The sequence below is a fragment of the Tupaia chinensis genome, unplaced genomic scaffold (assembly GCF_000334495.1).
Source record: "Tupaia chinensis unplaced genomic scaffold, TupChi_1.0 Scaffold000271_1, whole genome shotgun sequence".
Taxonomy (NCBI): Eukaryota; Metazoa; Chordata; class Mammalia; order Scandentia; family Tupaiidae; genus Tupaia; species Tupaia belangeri.
In genome coordinates this window covers 3724247-3742087 of record NW_006159752.1, presented here as the reverse complement: position 1 = coordinate 3742087, position 17841 = coordinate 3724247, and the positions used below count along the sequence as shown (strand labels likewise).

The 17841-nt window shown below is 40.1% G+C and overlaps 1 protein-coding gene across 3 annotated transcripts in view; it reads left to right on the top strand.

Annotated features, from left to right (window-relative positions):
* Window positions 1-163: 163 nt before the first annotated feature.
* The window catches only part of VPS37A (VPS37A subunit of ESCRT-I), a 51927-nt gene continuing 34249 nt past the window's right edge, over window positions 164-17841 (top strand). For 2 of the 3 annotated variants that reach the window (XM_006149704.3, XM_006149703.3), the window contains exon 1: window positions 164-417. In XM_006149704.3, the coding sequence (XP_006149766.1) occupies window positions 296-417 (122 nt within the window). In that variant the 5' untranslated portion in view covers window positions 164-295. The remainder of the gene's footprint in view (window positions 418-17841) is intronic. The other variant, XM_027772352.1, reaches the window with a different exon arrangement.

Here is a 17841-nt window from a genome sequence, read left to right as displayed (position 1 = left end):
GAGCCGGGGGCGCCGGAGCTCGGGCGGCGGGGCTGCCTGGCTGGCTGGCCGGGGTGTGCGGCCAGAGCGTGGGACTGCCTGTCCCGGGCTGCAAGTTGCCCCTCTCCGGCCGCCTGCTGTTGCAGCTTGTCCCCAGGCCCGGGCCCCTTTTAGCCTGGCTTGGCGGCCCCGCCGCCCCCCGGGCGGGACACCGGCGTCCCAGCCAGCTCCTCCGTGACTGGAGACCCGCCGGGCAGAGTCGCTGCGAGGACAGGCCAAAGCCTTCCGGGGCCTCGGGCCCGGGGACCCGAGGAGGATGAGCTGGCTCCTTCCCCTGACCAAGAGCGCCTCCTCCGCAGCTGGGTCCCCCGGTGGCCTCACCAGTCTCCAGCAGCAGAAGCAGCGCCTGATCGAGTCCCTCCGGAACTCCCACTCCAGGTGAGTGGCCGCTGCCTCGGGACGGGCGGAGGAAGGAGGCCGGGAAGGGAGGAGGCCGGGACGGAGGCCAGGCTCAGTCCGACACCCAGCTGCTGCCTCGTTTCGGTGTCCCTCCCTCGTTCTGGGTCACACGCTTCTCCCCCACTCCCGCCGGGGTTAACGTCTTTCCTCCCGAGCCTGCCTGCCCTGATCTCTTCCAGGTCTGACTTGCTTATCCCTCTTGACACGTCGCTGCTGACTAATCGCTCTCGCAGCACCCAGTATCCCCCTGGCTTCCCCGGCTCCTCACTGTTTTCCTTTGCCCACCTGATTGTCATTTGGGCAGAATTGTTAAACTACTGTATTTGGTTAAAGAGAACCGAGAGGCGTTGCTTCCCTGTGTCACAAGGAGTGGAATACGAAACTCACATCCAAGGAAGGCAAGCCCAAGTTTTCATCAGTCAGTTCTCATCCGAGAGCGACGTAGTCAGTCCTCTGGAGTCTCTAATCTAAGATTTACTCTGTTCCAACAACTTCTCCCATCTCGCCTCTTCCAGTGTCTGCATTTCTCACTTTGATATTTTGGGCCCCACACTCAGGGATGGCCTTATATGTAGCATGATCTGTTGTATTCCTTTGAGTTTTTAATTTTATCATGATCAGAAATATGTTGCATGGGACCAGCAGTTAGTGTAATGGCTATGTCACTGACCTCCCATGTTGTCGACTGCGGTTCGGGTCCCGGATCCGGTGGCTTAAACTCATGCCGGGTGCGTGTGCGTGCATGCCCAAGATCCCCAGAGGAGAATGGAGGAGAAGGGATTGCGGAGTGGCCATCCCCCCTGGGGGGGGGATTTCTCGCTTTCTGTCTCTCTTGCTGGCAAGCGCACCCGCCCTATAGCAAAAACCTCTCCCCCCCCCCCAAAAAAAGATGTTGCAGTTCAAATTATTTCATCTGTTTTTACTGTAAGCCGGTTTGTGCAGCCTTTAACATTTGGACCCGAAAGGCTGTGGCCTCTATAAGCCGGTTTGTGCAGCCTTTAACATTTGGACCCGAAAGGCTGTGGCCTCTAATGGTTTTCAAGTACAAGAACTGCTTTATATTATATGGATTTTGCTAATTATTTGTTTACTTGCTTAACATGTTTCATGTAAAGATGTCAGTGTCCTTAAATCCTAATAAAATTAAGTAATCCCTATTGAACAAACTATTAGAGACTATTTCGTGTGTTATTATTTTTTTTTTTTGGAGAAGTTTTTGCTATAGGGTGTGTGCGCTCGCCAGAAAGACAGAGACAGAGAGAGAAAGCAAGAAATCACCCCCCAGGGGGGATAGCCACGCTGCAGTCCCTTGTCCTCCGTTTTCTTGGCATCTTGGGCACACACACATGTATGCTCAGGGTGAGCTTAAGCCACCAGGTCTGGGACTCGAACCTCAATTGACTATATGGGAGTCCAGTGACACAGCCTTTACTCCAACTGCTGGTCTTGGTGTGTTATTCTTTAATAATTTTTTCCAGCCAGGTAAATTATAATATAGAATCTTTTAAAATGAGATACATTTGTTGTTAAAAGAAAAATTCCCTGTAGAAACCATTTGGCTAAAGTGATTTGTGGTGCTAACTGAACTTCAGGTGTTTCTTGTTCTATTTATTTTTTGTCTTTTGTCACGATTGTTTTATTTGTTCAAAACTCTCAAAAAATTAAAATTTGTGATATTTACCAGAAAATAGTAACAGGCTGTTATTTGTGGCTTTCATTTTGGAAAATTACATTAACAAAGTTCTTACAAGTTAAGCTCGCTCTAGTGGTGTTCTGTACTAAGCTGTAAAAGCTACTCTTAAAAGATATGCTTATAAAATAAGGTGGCTTAATTTTAGCAATCATAAAGAAAAAGTTTGTCCCTTTAGTAGTTGTTACCTCCGGGTCCATCCCTGAAGCTGAAGTCATTTAAGAAGGGCTCAGGTTCAGATCCTGGGTGGACCTGGACATACCTGGCAGGCCTGTGGGTGCCTGTGGGCCTGAAAAGGGCTGAAAGAGGGCGAGGATCTGGAATCGATGAGACCCAGTCAAGGTGTCCCTCCCCATGAAATAAATAAATAAACTTTAGCAAGTTATTCCCTAGAAGGCTATACAATATACTGTATTAGTGCTACCACTGCAGAAACGCTTGTTAGAACCACACATTTAGAATTAATTCCTTTTAATATATTCTGTTAAATATTCTGTGTTGGCAAATTTTTCTTCTTTGATGTTGAATTTTTGGAGACCAAAGTCCCTTGCTGTTGTAAAAGGGCCAATACTCCTAAAACAAAATACAGGTTAACAAGAGGAAAACATAACAAATTTATTTGTTATGATCTAATGGTAGCCCAAGGAGGGAATCTCAGCATGACTGTACTGAGCCTCCTTGGCCTCTCAGTGTAGTATTCTTTCACTGTCCCCCTACCTCAACCCCCTACCAGGGCAGGGCCCCTCTGGAATGAGGGTCTTCAAAGGCGAAGGGAGAGAGAGTAATATTTTGGGGGTTTGTGGCTGGCATTGGGGGAAGAAAGGTTCCATGGCAGTTTCCTTGCTTTAGGGAGAATTCTAGTTTCGATGACTATGCTTCAGGGGAGAGAGAGGGGCTGCAGACAGGAGATTAGCTAGAGACTATTTCAGAGCTGCTTCTGAGGGCTTCCAATCTCCTTTAGTTCAAGGACTGAGGCTAGTAAATAAGGGAAGTAATTGATCTGAAGTGGATTTTCCACCTACCAAGTAAAGTGGAACTTTAAAGCAGGAATTGCTCATCAAAGTAGTTTTAGAATTGTTTAAAAAAAAAAAAAAAGCAGTAAGTACCCTGAATTGAATGCAGAAAGAATACACGGGATACGTTATTTTTTGAATCAGTAATTATGGACATGTAATTGGACATGTGGCATTATCTATATATTTTGTAGTGTTGTGAATATATAGTTTAATTATTTGATTCCAGACAGAGAGACAGAAAGCAAGAAATCCACCCCCTGGGGGGATGGCCATGCTTCAGTCCCTTCTTCTCCATTCTTCTCTTGGGATTTTGGCCATACATGTACACGGCATGAGTTTTAAGCCGCCAGGTCCGGGACTTGAACCACAGTGGACTATGTGAGAGTCCAGCGATGTAATCATGCCATCTGCCATCCCCTACAAGCGATTTTTAAAAAATACTGAAGTTTTATTTAATTGTAGTATTTCACATTTACAGATTAAATTTGTGTAATTCTGGAGACATGTAAGTAGGTCAGGTGCTTCCACTTTTCAAAGAATGGTACAATCCCAGGAAAAATTCCATCCACCTATCTTTATAGACTATACCTTATTGTTAATGACATGCAGTATCGGACAATATGTTGCTTAATCAAGAAATTACGCAATCTAAAGATTTTTGTGCAGATAACTTGATTATTCGGGCGGTGTGCTCTGTAAAGGCTGAATGCTTCAATTTTTTAATGAATAACACAAAAACTTGCTATACTATGACTTTTAATATCTTGTCGCATGGTGCCCACCTCTCACGTTGAATGTTCTCTTTTCCAAACTAATTGCTCCTTCCTGCCATAAAAATAACTGATGTCCTTTTCTTCTGCCCTGAATATTCTTTCCCTCCCTCACTCTCATCTCTTAACTTCTTTACCTCTTTATAACTCTGAAAATTCATTTCTGCAAAGAGTCTCTTTTAAGTTCCTTTTCCTAATGAGTGTAAATGCCATTTCAGCTACTTTAATAAATGTTTGCTCATCTTCCTCCAATCTCTACAAAAGATTAGGTGAATTTAACATGTATTTTCTTGTTTAAGTTTAACTGGTGTGCAGCATACCAAAGTGACCTGTCTAAATGACCCCCTCAAAGTGTTTAACCGAGGTATAACAACATGTTTAAGTTGGCAATGAAAATGGAGACTCATTAATATATTCCATCAAGTAATACATTCCATCTTCCGAGTAACAATGATCACAATATTTACTTTACAGCTGAAATTCGTGATTATGTGTGTAATAGGAGGGCTGATTCTGCTGTTTCTTCTATTCCTGAAGAAGCTCACCTTACAGGACACTTGTTAGTTTCCCACCCAAATGCATTTTTCCCTGACCTTTAGAACACCTGTTTTTATGTTTTTTCCTCCTCTGCATGGCTGCATATTTAATGGAGCCTGGCCTATTTCAAACCCAGAAGGTGAATAATGATAGTTTATACCTTCATTCCCGCCCCTCTCCCAGTTATTGTAGAAGCTGGACTCCTGACTTAATTGCAGTTAATGAGCTTTGGAGGGAAAGTCTACTGGCAAGCTGCTAAATCCATTTTCTCAGTAATAGAAAGGGGCGTCCGGGAGGATAAGCTGTCTTGTAAGAAGAAATGGTTGTTTTAGATGTTGTAGTACGTGGGACACCTGGAACTGCTTGGATTGTGAACAAAGAGGAGGCTGACTACTGACTGGTAGAAGGAAAGAAGGAACAACCATGATAATGGCACGTCGCTGAATTAACCAACTGTGAAGCCCCCTGCCTCTCTACTACTTCATGCTTAAGACGAATAACTCCTCGTCACTGAAGTAATTTACACCTTGGTTTTCAGCTACTTGCAGTTGAAAATATTCCAAGCAAAACACTTTCTAGTCCTCAATTTTTTTTAGAAGTATAATTGTTGGGCAAGCAGGTGGTATGTTGGTTAGGGTGCTCCACTCCTACATGGCCGACCATGGTTTGAGTCCCAGACCTGGTGACTTGCTTTCTCACTTTCTCTCTCTGTCTCTCGTGAGCTCCCATGCCCTATAGCAAATAATGAAATTATTATTATATAAGAAATAAGGGAACCAGCAGTTAGCGTAATGGCTATGTCGCTGGACTCCCATGTACTCGACCGCGGTTTGCGTCCCGGACCTGGTGACTTAAAACTCACGCCGGGCACGTGCACGTGCGTGTCCAAGATCCTGAGAGGAGAATGGAGGAGAACGGATTGCGGTGTGACCATCCCCCTGGGGGGGTGATTTCTCGCTTTCTGTCTCTCTGTCTCTCTCTCTCTGTCTGTCTGGCTAGTGCACGTGCTCTATAGTGAAAACCTCTCAAAAAAAAAAAAAGAAAGTATTGATAATTCTAAAAACAAAGCTATTAAGTACTTCTCTGCATTGTACCTATAATCAGAAAATATTAAAAACTGATGGTCCTGGGACCAGCAGATAGCGTAATGGCTGTGTCACTGGACCCCCATGTAGTCGGCCGTGGTTCAAGTCCTGGACCCAGTGACTTAAACTCACGCCCGGTGCGTGTGCATGCATGCCCAAGATCCCGAGAGGAGAATGGAGGAGAGGGGATTGCGACTTGGCCACCCCCCCGGGGGGATGATTTCTCTCTTTCTGTCACTCTGTCTCCCTCTGTCCCTCTGGCGAGTGCACGTGCCCTATAATAAAAATCTCTCAAAAACAACAACAACAACAACAACAACAAAACCTGATGGTCCTAATAATGACTGTCCTAACTACCCAGGTTTCTTTTTTCACAGTATCTGAAGTTAATTAACTTCTTTATTATTTTATTTTCTCATCTTTAAAACAACCTCAAGCGATGTTGTGATGGTAATTATTATTTGTAATTAATTACGTAAATTTAAAGTTATACAAATAATAATCCTTCTTTATTACCTTTTACTTAGGTTCCCAAGTAAAGGACTTCTGCATTCATTTTAATAATTTATTACACAATAATCTTGGTGCTATTTTGGTTTTATATTCAGAAAGAATATTTATTTTTGGAGTTATCATGTCTGTAAGAACTGCTTGTTCTTTTCACTCTGGTATAACTAATAGAGTCACAGTGAAAGACACCTTGACCAGAAGTCAGGAGATACAGATGCATTGTTAACCGGCAGTGCTACCTTTGATGGCTATATAATCTCTCTCTTTTTTTTAAAGAATTATTTAATTTTTATTTATTATTATCTTTTAATTTGTTATAGGGCACATGGCGCTTACCAGAAAGAGACGGTGGGGTGGGGGGAGTGAGAAAGCAAGCTACCAGGTCTAGAACTCGAATGGTCGGTCCTGTGAGTCAAGCACCTTTAACCACCACACCACCTGCTAGCCCCACACATAATCTTTATAGACCTTATAAACACTGAAATGACTACCTGATCTTTTCTTGTCTTGACCAACTATGAAAGTCTGTTGATTCCTCATGCTCCTCTACATAATCATGTTCGTAGAAAGTGAAATGAACTCGAGTATTATCAGTGGTAGCATAAAGAAACAGTGACTTGGAGTAAAAATCTTTATAATGAAACTGTCTTGGATTCCAATCCATGTGCGGCTCTGATATATACTGGCCATCTAATGGCTTGGCAAGTGACTCAACTCCTGTAAAACCAAGAAGTGTGATTCCTATCAAACAGGATTTTTGATATTTAGACGATATATATAAACCATTTAGAAGAGTATATGGCACACAGTAGGCATGTGGCAAATTTCGTTCCTTCCTTCTACTGGATAGAATGTGTCAAACTATTGTCTCTTGGCAAGTTTATTGTTTGTACATAAATCTCTCACAAGCCTACCTACAACTTTTTTATTTGTGGCATGCCTCCTTCCGACTTTCCACTTAGAAAGCAAATGCATTTAAGAGTGTTGGTTTCTTCACAGATGAAATGTATCTTTATTTATTTTCAGTTTTTTACCAGAAGGTTTGTGGGCTCCCTGGAGAGGTATACAGAGAGACAGGGAAAGTAAGACATCACCCCCTCCACTCCCAGGGGTATGTCCAGGCCACAATCCCTTCTCTATTGTCCTCTTGGGATTTTTTTGTTTTGTTTTCTGCCATAAGGCATGTGCGCTCATCAGAGTGAGAGACAGAGTGAAGAAAAGTGAGAAATTACTTCCCCCCTGGGGGGATATCCACACCATATTCCCCTCCTTCAGTCTCCTCTCTGGACTTTGGGCATGCACACATGTGCCTGGTGTGATTTTCAAACCACTGGGTCTGGGACTTGGACCATGGTTATCCCTGTGGGAGTCCTGCCTTAACCAGTATACCACCTACTGGCCCCCCTCTTGGGATTTTTTTTAATGCATGTATGTACATGCTCCTGGCATGATTTTCAAGCTGCTGGGTCCAAGACTGGAACTGTGGAGCCAGCCATGTGGGATCCAGCACCTTAGCCACTATACCACCTGCTGGCCCTGAAAGGAACTCTCTCATATATATATATGTGTATATATATACACATATATATATGTAGAGAGAGAGGGAGGGGAGGGAGGAGGAGAGGGGAAGGGGTAGAGGGAGGGGAGTTTGCCTTAGGGCACAAGCACGTGCTGGAGAGAGAGACAGACAGAGAGAGTGAGAGGGCACCCACTGGAGGTGATGGACACACTGAAATCCCTTCTTCTCCATTCTCCTCCCGGGCTCTTGAGCATACACTCACATGCACCCAGTATGAGATTCAAGCAACCAGATCTGGGACTTGAACTGCAGTTGGCCATGTGAGAGTCCAGAGATGGAACCACTATGCCATCAGCTGCCCTCCCTATTAATATTTTGAAGAGTTTTAGGTATGATACAGCAAAAGTAGCTAGCACACAATAGGTGTTCTGTAAATGACAGTTGTTATCGTATTTTATTCAGGTTTCTTAAAGGATAATAGTGCCAGGGTCAACAAATGGTGTGGTGGTTAAGGCACTAGACTCCCACATGGCTGACATCTTTTGAATTTTGGACCGGCAGCTTAAGGCTTAAAACCCATGCTGGTCATATGTGCACGTGCACCCATAATCCCGAGAAGAAAATTCATAACGGATTGCTGCATGGCCATCATCCTGGGGGATGATTTCTTACTTTCCTTCTCTCTCTCTTTCTGCCTTTCTCTGGCAAGTGCACATGCCCTGTGGCTAAAACCTAAAACAAAAGCAAAAACCAAAAAAGGATAATAGTGCCAGTCTTCATAGTATTTAAAAACTGTTTCATAGTTTCTTTGGCGGATGGTCCCTGCATTCCATAATTCCATTGTTCATTCAGGTTGCCTACTTTTAGCCTTATAATTTTTTTTTCTTTTTTTTTTTAGAGAGGTTTGCTATAGGGCATATTGCTGGCCAGAAAGACAGAGAGACAGAAGGTGAGAAATCACCATCCAAGGGGATGGCCATGCCGTAATCCCTTCTCCTCCATTCTCTTCTCAGGATCTTGGGCATGCACGCACATGCACCCGGCGTGAGTTTAAGCCACCAGCTCCAAGACTAAAACTGTGGCCGACTACATGGGACTCCAGGGACATAGCTATTACACCAACTGCTGGTCCCATAGTCTTATAATTTCTTTGGAGAGTCAGTTATTATAGATTTCTCCCTGTTAATAGCTATTATGCTTAACCTGTAGCTCATAGCTGTAAGAGCCAAGAGATTAAGGATCTCAATGATAACATAAACCAGATTGACTTGATAGACATCTATAGAACTTTCCACCCAAAAAGCACAAATTATACATTTTTCTCAGCCCTGCATGGTACTTTCTCAAAGATCAATCACATGATAGGGCACAAAACCAGTCTTTACAAATTCAAAGGCATAGAAACTATCCAGCATCTTATCCGACCATGATGGAATTAAACTTGATATTAATCTCAGGAAAAGCCCTCGAAAATATATAAATACTTGGAAACTAAATAACTTACTTCTGATTGACTCCATGACTACTGCAGAGATTAAGATGGAAATCAAAAGATTCATGGAAACTAAGGATAATGAGTATACAAGTTTCCATAATCTATGGGATACTGCAAAAGCAGTCATAAGAGGGAAGTTCATAGCAATTAGTACGCACAAGAAAAAGATGGAAAGGTGGCAAAAGGACAACCTAACATCATGCCTCGGGGAATTGGAAAAAGAACAACAGATTAATCCAAAAAATGTCAGGAGAAAATAAATAATAAAGATTTGAGCAGAAATAAATGAAATAGAAAATAAGCAAACTATACAGAAAATAAATGAAAGCAAAAGCTGGTTCTTTGAAAAGATAAACAAGATTGACACACCATAAGCAATACTAATTAAGAAGAAGAGAGAAAGGAACCAGATAAGTCAAATTCGCAACAAATCAGGCAACATTACAACAGACATAACAGAAATACAAAACATCATTAGAGGATACTATGAGCGACTCTATGCCAACAAAGAAGAAAACCTGGATGAGATTGACAAATTCCTGGACATATATAATCTACCAAGATTGACTCAGGAAGACATAGAAAGCCTGAATAGACCAATAACAAGCAGTGAGATTGAATCAATAATAAATAAGGTTTCCCAACAAAGAAAAGTCCAGCCCCCGATGGATTCAGTGCTGAATTTTACAAAACTTTTAAAGAAGAGGTAACCCCCATTCAAAGGAAGGAGCCCTTTCAAATTCATTCTATGAAGCCTCCATTACCCTCATTCCCAAAATGGATAAGGATATGACAAAAGAGGAAAACTACAGACCTATATCCCTGATGAATATAAATGCAAAAATTCTCAATAAGATACTTGCTTAACCGTATTCAACAGCATATAAAAAAGGTTATTCATCACGAACAGGTAGGCTTTATTCCAGGGATGCAAGGGTGGTTCAACATACGCAAAACCATAAATGTAATACACCATATTAACAGAAAGAAAGATAAAAATCATATAATCATTTCAATTGATGCGGAAAAAGCATTCGACAAAATGCGTCATGCCTTTATGATTAAGACTGTCAGTAAAATTGGCATAGAAGGACCGTTTCTCAACATAATAAAAGTCATTTATGAAAAAACCTATAGCTAACATTATACTGAATGGGGAAAAGCTAAAAGCCGATCCACTAAAAACGGGTACAAGATACGGCTGGGCCGGACTGTAATTTATAGCCAATGCAGTCAGAAAAGAGAAAAAAATAAAAGGCATTCTAAAAGGGAAAGAAGAGCTGAAGTTATCTCTGTTTGCAGATGACATGATTGTATACATAGAAGACACAACAGTATTCATAAAAAAACTTCTCAAAGTAATAAATGCATACCGTAAAGTAGCAGGATACAAAATTAACTTACAAAAATCTACAGCATTTCTATATACAAACAACAAGCAGACAAAGAATGTAATTCCATTTACCATAGCCAGAAGAATAAGATACTTAGGAATAAAACTAACCAAGGAAGTCAAAGACCTCTACAAGGAAAACTATGAAAACCTTAAAAAGGAAATGGAAAAGGACTCTAAAAAGTGGAAGGACATCCCATGTTCCTGGATTGGCAGAATCAATATAATAAAAATGGCAATCATACCCAAATTAATCTACATGTTTAATGCAATCCCTATAAAATTACAAGAGACATTCTTTACAGATCTAGAAAAGACAATCATAGAATTTGTGTGGAACCATAAAAGACCCCGTTTTGCTAAAGCCATCCTACACTAGAAGATTAGAGTTGGTGGCATCTTACTCCCTGACCCTAAAATATATTACAAGGCTATAATAATCAAAACAGCATGGTACTGGCATAAACATAGACATGAGGACCAATGGAACAGAGTAGAGACTCCAGAAATAAACCCCAAAACGTAGATCCAACTCATCTTTGTCAAAGAGTACCAGTCAATCCATTGAAAAAGTGTGGCACACATACTCCGTGGAATACTATTCAGCCATAAAAAACAACAAGGCCTTGGAATTTGATAGAAAGTGGGCGAATATGGAAGATTCGTTGCTGAGTGAAGTAAGTCAGGCTATGAAAGAGAAACATTATATGTCTCCACTTAACATATACCGACTGTCTGCACTCTTTGTTAGAAACTGAATACTTTTAATACATAAAAGTATTAAAAACTGTAATGGGCACTGGGGACAAAGTGAAAAGAGTGTGAGAGGTGAAGAGCATAAGAAATTTTGGGGGAAAATGGAGAGGTAAGACACTTGTGGGACACAGATAAGGTTTATTATCTGTTGACGAGGGTATGTATGGTGGTCTCAACTGGGCTGGTCTGAGGTGTATATATATTATGCTGGATAGAGTCTCTTCACAATCCAAATGATGTATAGCGATTTAATGTATGAATAATAATAATAAATAAAATAAAAACTATGGGTACCTAAATTCCATACTTTTTAATTTATAGATTTCATTCTCAGCTCTTAAGGACTCATGCACAAACCTGGTAACACAACAAATTTGTAATGACCCGGCCATCCCCCTGAGGGATGATTTCTTGCTTTCTGTCTCTCTCTCTCTCTGGGAACCCACATGCCCTGTAGCAAAAAAAAAAATCTAAAAAGAATATTATATTAAAATATCCAAATTTCCAATTAAAGAATTCAAGATAGTGCTTGATTGGGAATCCTGATGTTTCAATTACCTTCCCACATCCTCCAGCTAGTTTGGATCTTGGGCACAGGTGCCCAGCATGTTCCAGATTGCCTCAGAGATCCCAACACACAGTTGGTCGCATACCCTCTAGCACTGCAGTCAGCGTGCTACCCCCTTGCCGAACCCCAATGTTTCTTTTGATGGACTTTATTTTTTAGAGTAGATTTAGGTTTATAGCAAAATAAAACAGAAGGTATGAAGATTTCACTTATACCTCCTGCATTTTCCAACTTTTCTTTAAAATGGAAAGATCTGGCAACAATTCCCACATAGCAACATTTGCCTGGAGCTGGAAAAATAGCTTTCCTGTTTGCTGGGCTGCTCATTATTTTTTTGAGGAATTTTTGGTATAGGGCACATGCACTTGCTGGAGAGACAGAGAGGCAGAAAGTGAAAAATAACCCTCCCAGGGGGTACGGCCATGCCACAGTCCCTCCTCCTCCATTCTCCTCTTGGGATCTTGGTCATGCACACGCATGCACCCGGCATGAGTTTTAAGCCACAGGTCTGGTATTCCAACTGTAGTCAACTACATGGAAGTCTTAGCGACATAACCATTATGCCATCTGCTAGTCTCCTGCCCCAGTCTTTTTTACAAGGTTCTTAGTTATTCCCTGTTATACTACGAACAACTGCCTTCAATCATGTGCATTACCTAGCTCCTGTAGGTATTCGAGATGAAAGCTGCTTTATGGAAGGAAATCACCTTAATTTGTTGCGCTAAAATTTCTAGAAGGATCTGTTATGGCTTAGCTTATTGAAGCTATAGAAACTACAAAATGTCAATGTTTTGACTCTGCTCTTATAAGCTTTGAAATGATATGTATCAGTCTTAGAATTGAGTGAATTTTAATTGACACATTAAGTCATACAGTCTTTTTATAACCAGTGGTTTAAACTTATAATTGCAGAGTATATGGCATAATAGCATATTACCATTTAAAAAAAATTTTCTAAGTAGATTGTAACAGTTCAAATGTTATCTTCAGTTACTTTTCCTCTTAGTAATATCGACCTATTACTGCTTGAAAAAATTATAATACAGGTAGTCATTTCTCCATTGTTAGTTGAGTCCATCCACATCTACCCACTCTTCTTTCCTCAGATACCTTCTTAACCATCCCTACTGTCTGGGCTCACCTAAGCCAAAAACCTGGATCATCTTCCATTTCTTTTCAGTCTCCCATTTCTACTAGGTTGTAACAGTTCTTTCTGCCCCAGTTTTTTTCTCTTTTTTTTTTTTTTGACATGTGGCTGCTAAAGCAATCTTTCTAAAATTCAAATTTAACCATGTTGTTTTTTTCCAGTGGTTTCTTAACTCTTATCTAAAATAGTGTAGCATCTTTTAGCCTGAGGCTTGGTTGTCACAGAAGATGACATGTGATTCATGGAAAGATGTCAACAGACAAAGTAAACTTCCTTTTAAAGCAAAAGATTTAGAGACTTTTAGAGACCCCTTAATTGAAATAAAACATTAAAAATAAATATATATTATGAAATAAGCAGTCCATATCATACAGATCTGGAAAACAAACAAAAGGAAGCAGTTTAGAATTTCTCAAAGTCTTTATTATATTGAAGTACATTAGCATCGTCCAAGAGACAGATGCAGTATGAAGCATTTTACCAAACAACACTGAACCAGTTATTTGAGCTGTTCATTTTAAATTTCCAGTTGCATTTTTTTTCTCATTTTCATACCATCTGTGTGTGTATACAAGTGCTATTTTGTTCCTCTGAGGAAATTGATTATATAAATTTATACTCTTCCCTTTGCTCTGTTAACTCTTTCCTTGAGATTTTGTGTTTTGGCTTGTTGAGTTTGTTGTATCCATTGCATGGTTTTGCTTCATTCATACCTTTATGATGTTCTCCATTCTGTATTTGAGATTCCCTGTTGTATTTGTTTACCGTGGCCTGCCTCTGGTGACAAAGGAAGAAAAATGATGTTCCTACGTGGGGCAAATTGACAGTTATCTTCTGGGAATGGAGGTTTCCTAGAAGTCAGTAGCTTTCTGAGGCACTGCCTTAGGAGTTAACTCTCTGTTACTCTGAGTGCAAACATTACTGTGTTTATCATCCGAACAATTAAGGAAAAGAGGAATGGTTTATCTAGCCTACCTGCTTCTCCATATTCACCCCATTTGATATACTGAGAAATGCTCCTGAAACTCCCTCTTCCCTCCACACTCTAGATTTGCACTGATTTAGTTAAAGGGATTAGATAACCTTCAAATTATTTCTCTTTTTGGCATATTCACAATTTAAAAAGCTACATTTCATCATTGTACATCTCTATAGCTCACAATATGGCTTTTCAAAGTATGAAGTGGTACGTGACAATCAAATTGAGGATATTGCCATAATTTTCAACAGAGAACTTTACATTTTGATTTCTACTAAGTGTTTCTTTCCTAAGATCCTCCTACCCACTTGCTACCACCCACTCCCCCTCCCTTACCATCTCTGGTATCTACACTTAGTCCTCCCTGCTCTCACATCTTCAGATCTTTCACTTTCTATAATGGAATGCAGATATTCAGTATATATTGAGTGGGGATGTATAGTGTGTATCTTTCAAAAACTGGCTTTGCTTAGTGTTAAGTTTTCTGTACTCACCCACTTTTAATCAAGTGAAAAGATCTCATTGTTTCTTATGACTGAGTAGTATTCCATAATATGTATGTGCCATGGGTTTTTAGTCCAGTCATCAGTGCTTGGGCACTTAGGTTGATTCCATGTCTTAGTAATTGTAAATGATGCTGCAGTAAACATGATGGATATGAAAGCATCTTTCTGATTGAATGTGTTCCTATCCTTTGGGTAAATACCATGGAGTGGGATTTCTGGGTCATATAGTAATTCTGTTTGCAGGCTTTTGGGGAACCTCCATATTGTTTTCCACAGACGTGCTAATTTACATTCCTACCAACAGCGTAAGAGGATTCACTTTTTCACGATAGGCTGAACTAACATTTGTCTTTATGTTTTTGATCATAGACATTCTGGCTGGAGTTAAATGGTGTCTTGTTGTGGTTTGACTTGTATTTCCATTATTATAAGAGATATTGATCATTTTTTCATGTGCATTTTGGCCATCTGCTTATCTTTCTTGGAGAGTTATCTACTCAACTCATTGTCCCATTTTTTATTTGGATTATTCATTTTGTTAAAAATTTTATCTATTTATTTAATGCCATTTTTTTCTTCTGAAAATTTTTTTTTTATTAATTTACGTTCATTCCCTGAGCATCATCACAACATACTAAATGTGGTTTCCCATCTAGAATATACTGCATAGTGGCTTAATAATAAATGTTATCATCCATAATATTCCATTTCTACTTTCATATATATATGTGTTTTTACCCCATGTCTAACCCTCTACCCTATTCCACTGTCTTATTACACTATCTCTGCTGTCTACAGTTGCCCGGCATGAGTTTAAGCCACTGGGTCTGGGACTCGAACTGCAGTTGACTACATGGGAGCCCAATGACATAGATATTACACCAACTGCTGTTCCCTTATTTAATTTTAATTTGACCAGAAATAGGGATGGAGGGAGAGAATGTGAGAAAACAAGCTGCTATGTCCAGGACCTGAACCACACTTGGTCATGTAAGAATCTAGAACCTTAACCAGCATGCCACCTGCCAGCATGGATGATTAATTTTTTTTGTAGGTGAGCTGGTTGACTTCTTTATGTGTTCTGCTTATCAATCCCTTGTCTGAAGTGCAGTTTGCAAATTTTTCTCCCATTCCAAGGGTTGTCTCTTCACTCTAATTATTGTTTGTTCTGCTGAGCAGAAACTTTTACCTTGAGGTAATCGCACTTGCCTATTGCCTGTACTTTAGGGGTCTTATTTAAGAAATATTTGTCTTTTCCAATGTCCCAAAGAGTTTTCCACCAGTAGTTTTATAGTTTAAGACTTTACATTTAGGTCTTTGACCTATTTTGAGTTGAGTTTTATTAGGGCAAAATATAGGCATCCAGTTTCATTTTTCTGCAGGTGAATATGCAGTTCTTCCAGCACTGTTTGCTAAAAAGACTTTCTTTTCTCCATTACATTGTCTTTAACCTTGTTAAAGGTCAGACAGTTTTACGACTTGAGATTTATTTCTGGATTCTCTACCCTGTTTCATTGGTCTGTGTGTCTGATTTTTTTCTAGTACTGTGTTAATGATTCTTCAACTTTGTTTATCCTCTCAAAATACTAGCTTTTTGTTTCATTGATTTTTTTTGTATAGTTATTTTTAAATTCTTTAGTTCATTTACTTCAGCTCTAACTTAGAGTTCTAAGACAATATAAAGGAATTTTAAAAAACTTAGACTATTTTATTGATTAATTGGTATTCATAAAACAGATGAGGCTGTCAGTCTAAGCCTAATCCCCAAAGAGAAACTTTCAACTTAAAATGGTTTAAGTTCTAATACTGAGTATCTATTCTAATCTTAGCTGATTCTTCTCAGTGGTAACCCAATTCATATGATGTCAAAGGGCAAAACTTAACAACTTTTTTTGGGGTGGAGAGGTTTTTGCTTTAGGGTGTATGTGCTTTCCAGCCAGACAGAGAGAGACAGAGAGACAGAAAACAAGAAATCGCCTTCCAGGGGTTTGGCTACGCTGCAGTCCCTTCTCCTCCATTCTCCTCTCAGGATCTTGGGCATGCACGCACACGTGCCCGGCGTGAGTTTTAAGCCACCAGGTCCGGGACTCAAACTGCAGTCAACTACATGGGAGTCCAGTGACATAGCCATTACGCTAACTGCTGGTCCCAAAACTTAACAGTATTTACAGTTTCTCCATAACTCCACCCCAATACTTTTGAATATTTTAAGCTACTAAGATTTAGATGTCCTAAATACTGCATTTTTATCAGAAGGCCAAAAGGTATAATAGCCCAAAAACTAAGGGAAAAAAAGGATTTTATAAATTTATTGTTCATAGTTGAAGCAATCAAAAGAAAAAAGTGAATCATATGCATGTGTCTGGCCTTCCAGGGGTATCATTCTGAAGAAGTTTCATGTCCATTTAAATATTAAGCTTCCTCTGCAACCTTGATTTATAGTACTGTACAGCATTTTCACTTTTGGAAATACGAATGTCGGTTAAAATTCTAAGCCCCCAAAAACTTGTTTCTTAGATTATGGTTGTGATAATATATGCCCACAATTAACAATAAAAATTAAGTTTTGGGTGTCGAATGTAGAAGTGTGAAGGACTTAGGTTAGTCGAGAATTCTATTTGGATATCAGAAAGAAATCCCTTCCACCCTCCCCCCCCCCCACCCCCCCACACACAGTGGCTTAAACAAGGTAGAAAGTGTTTTTTCTCTCATGTAAAAGAAATTTAGAGTATTATAATTCCATTGTCATTATGTAACCAGGCTCCTCCTTTCTTTCTGCTTAGGAGCCCTGGAACATGGTTCCTCTTCTCTTAGGGTCACTCGTGGTCCAAAATGGCTGTTGAAAGTCCAACTATCACACCACATCAACAACAATTAGAAGGATGGCAGGAAGGGCAAAATGCCCATATTCTTCTAGTCTTTTGTTCCCCTTTAACATGCTTTCCTGTCCTGTAGTTTACTCTATAACTTTCCTGTGTATTGTATTAGATACTACCTGGGTCAGTACAACAACTAGCTATAAGAAAGATTGTAATAATAATAATATCACACAAAGCAGAATATTTGTTTTTGAAGGGCGCAGCCTACAGCTTCTGTCATAAGACTGGAGGAGACAACTCATCCAGATTTTCAGGGTTAAGCTGGTAGCCCCAGAGTGCCCAGCGCTCTGTCTGGCTAGACAGGAGAGTCACAATCAGAACCTCGATGACTTGCTGACCTGTATTGACTAGAAGGCTCACAAGTGCTTCTACTAATGATACATTGGAAAAAGTGATAGTAAACCAGTGTAGCATTAATATAAGAGCTTTTCTTGGTCTCTTTACCAGTATCCAATCCCCACCCATCTTAAATATTTCAGAATATTATTGCCTGCTTATTTGGTAAACTTTTTTTTTTTTTTTTTTTTTTTTTTTTTTTTTTTTTTTTTTGCAG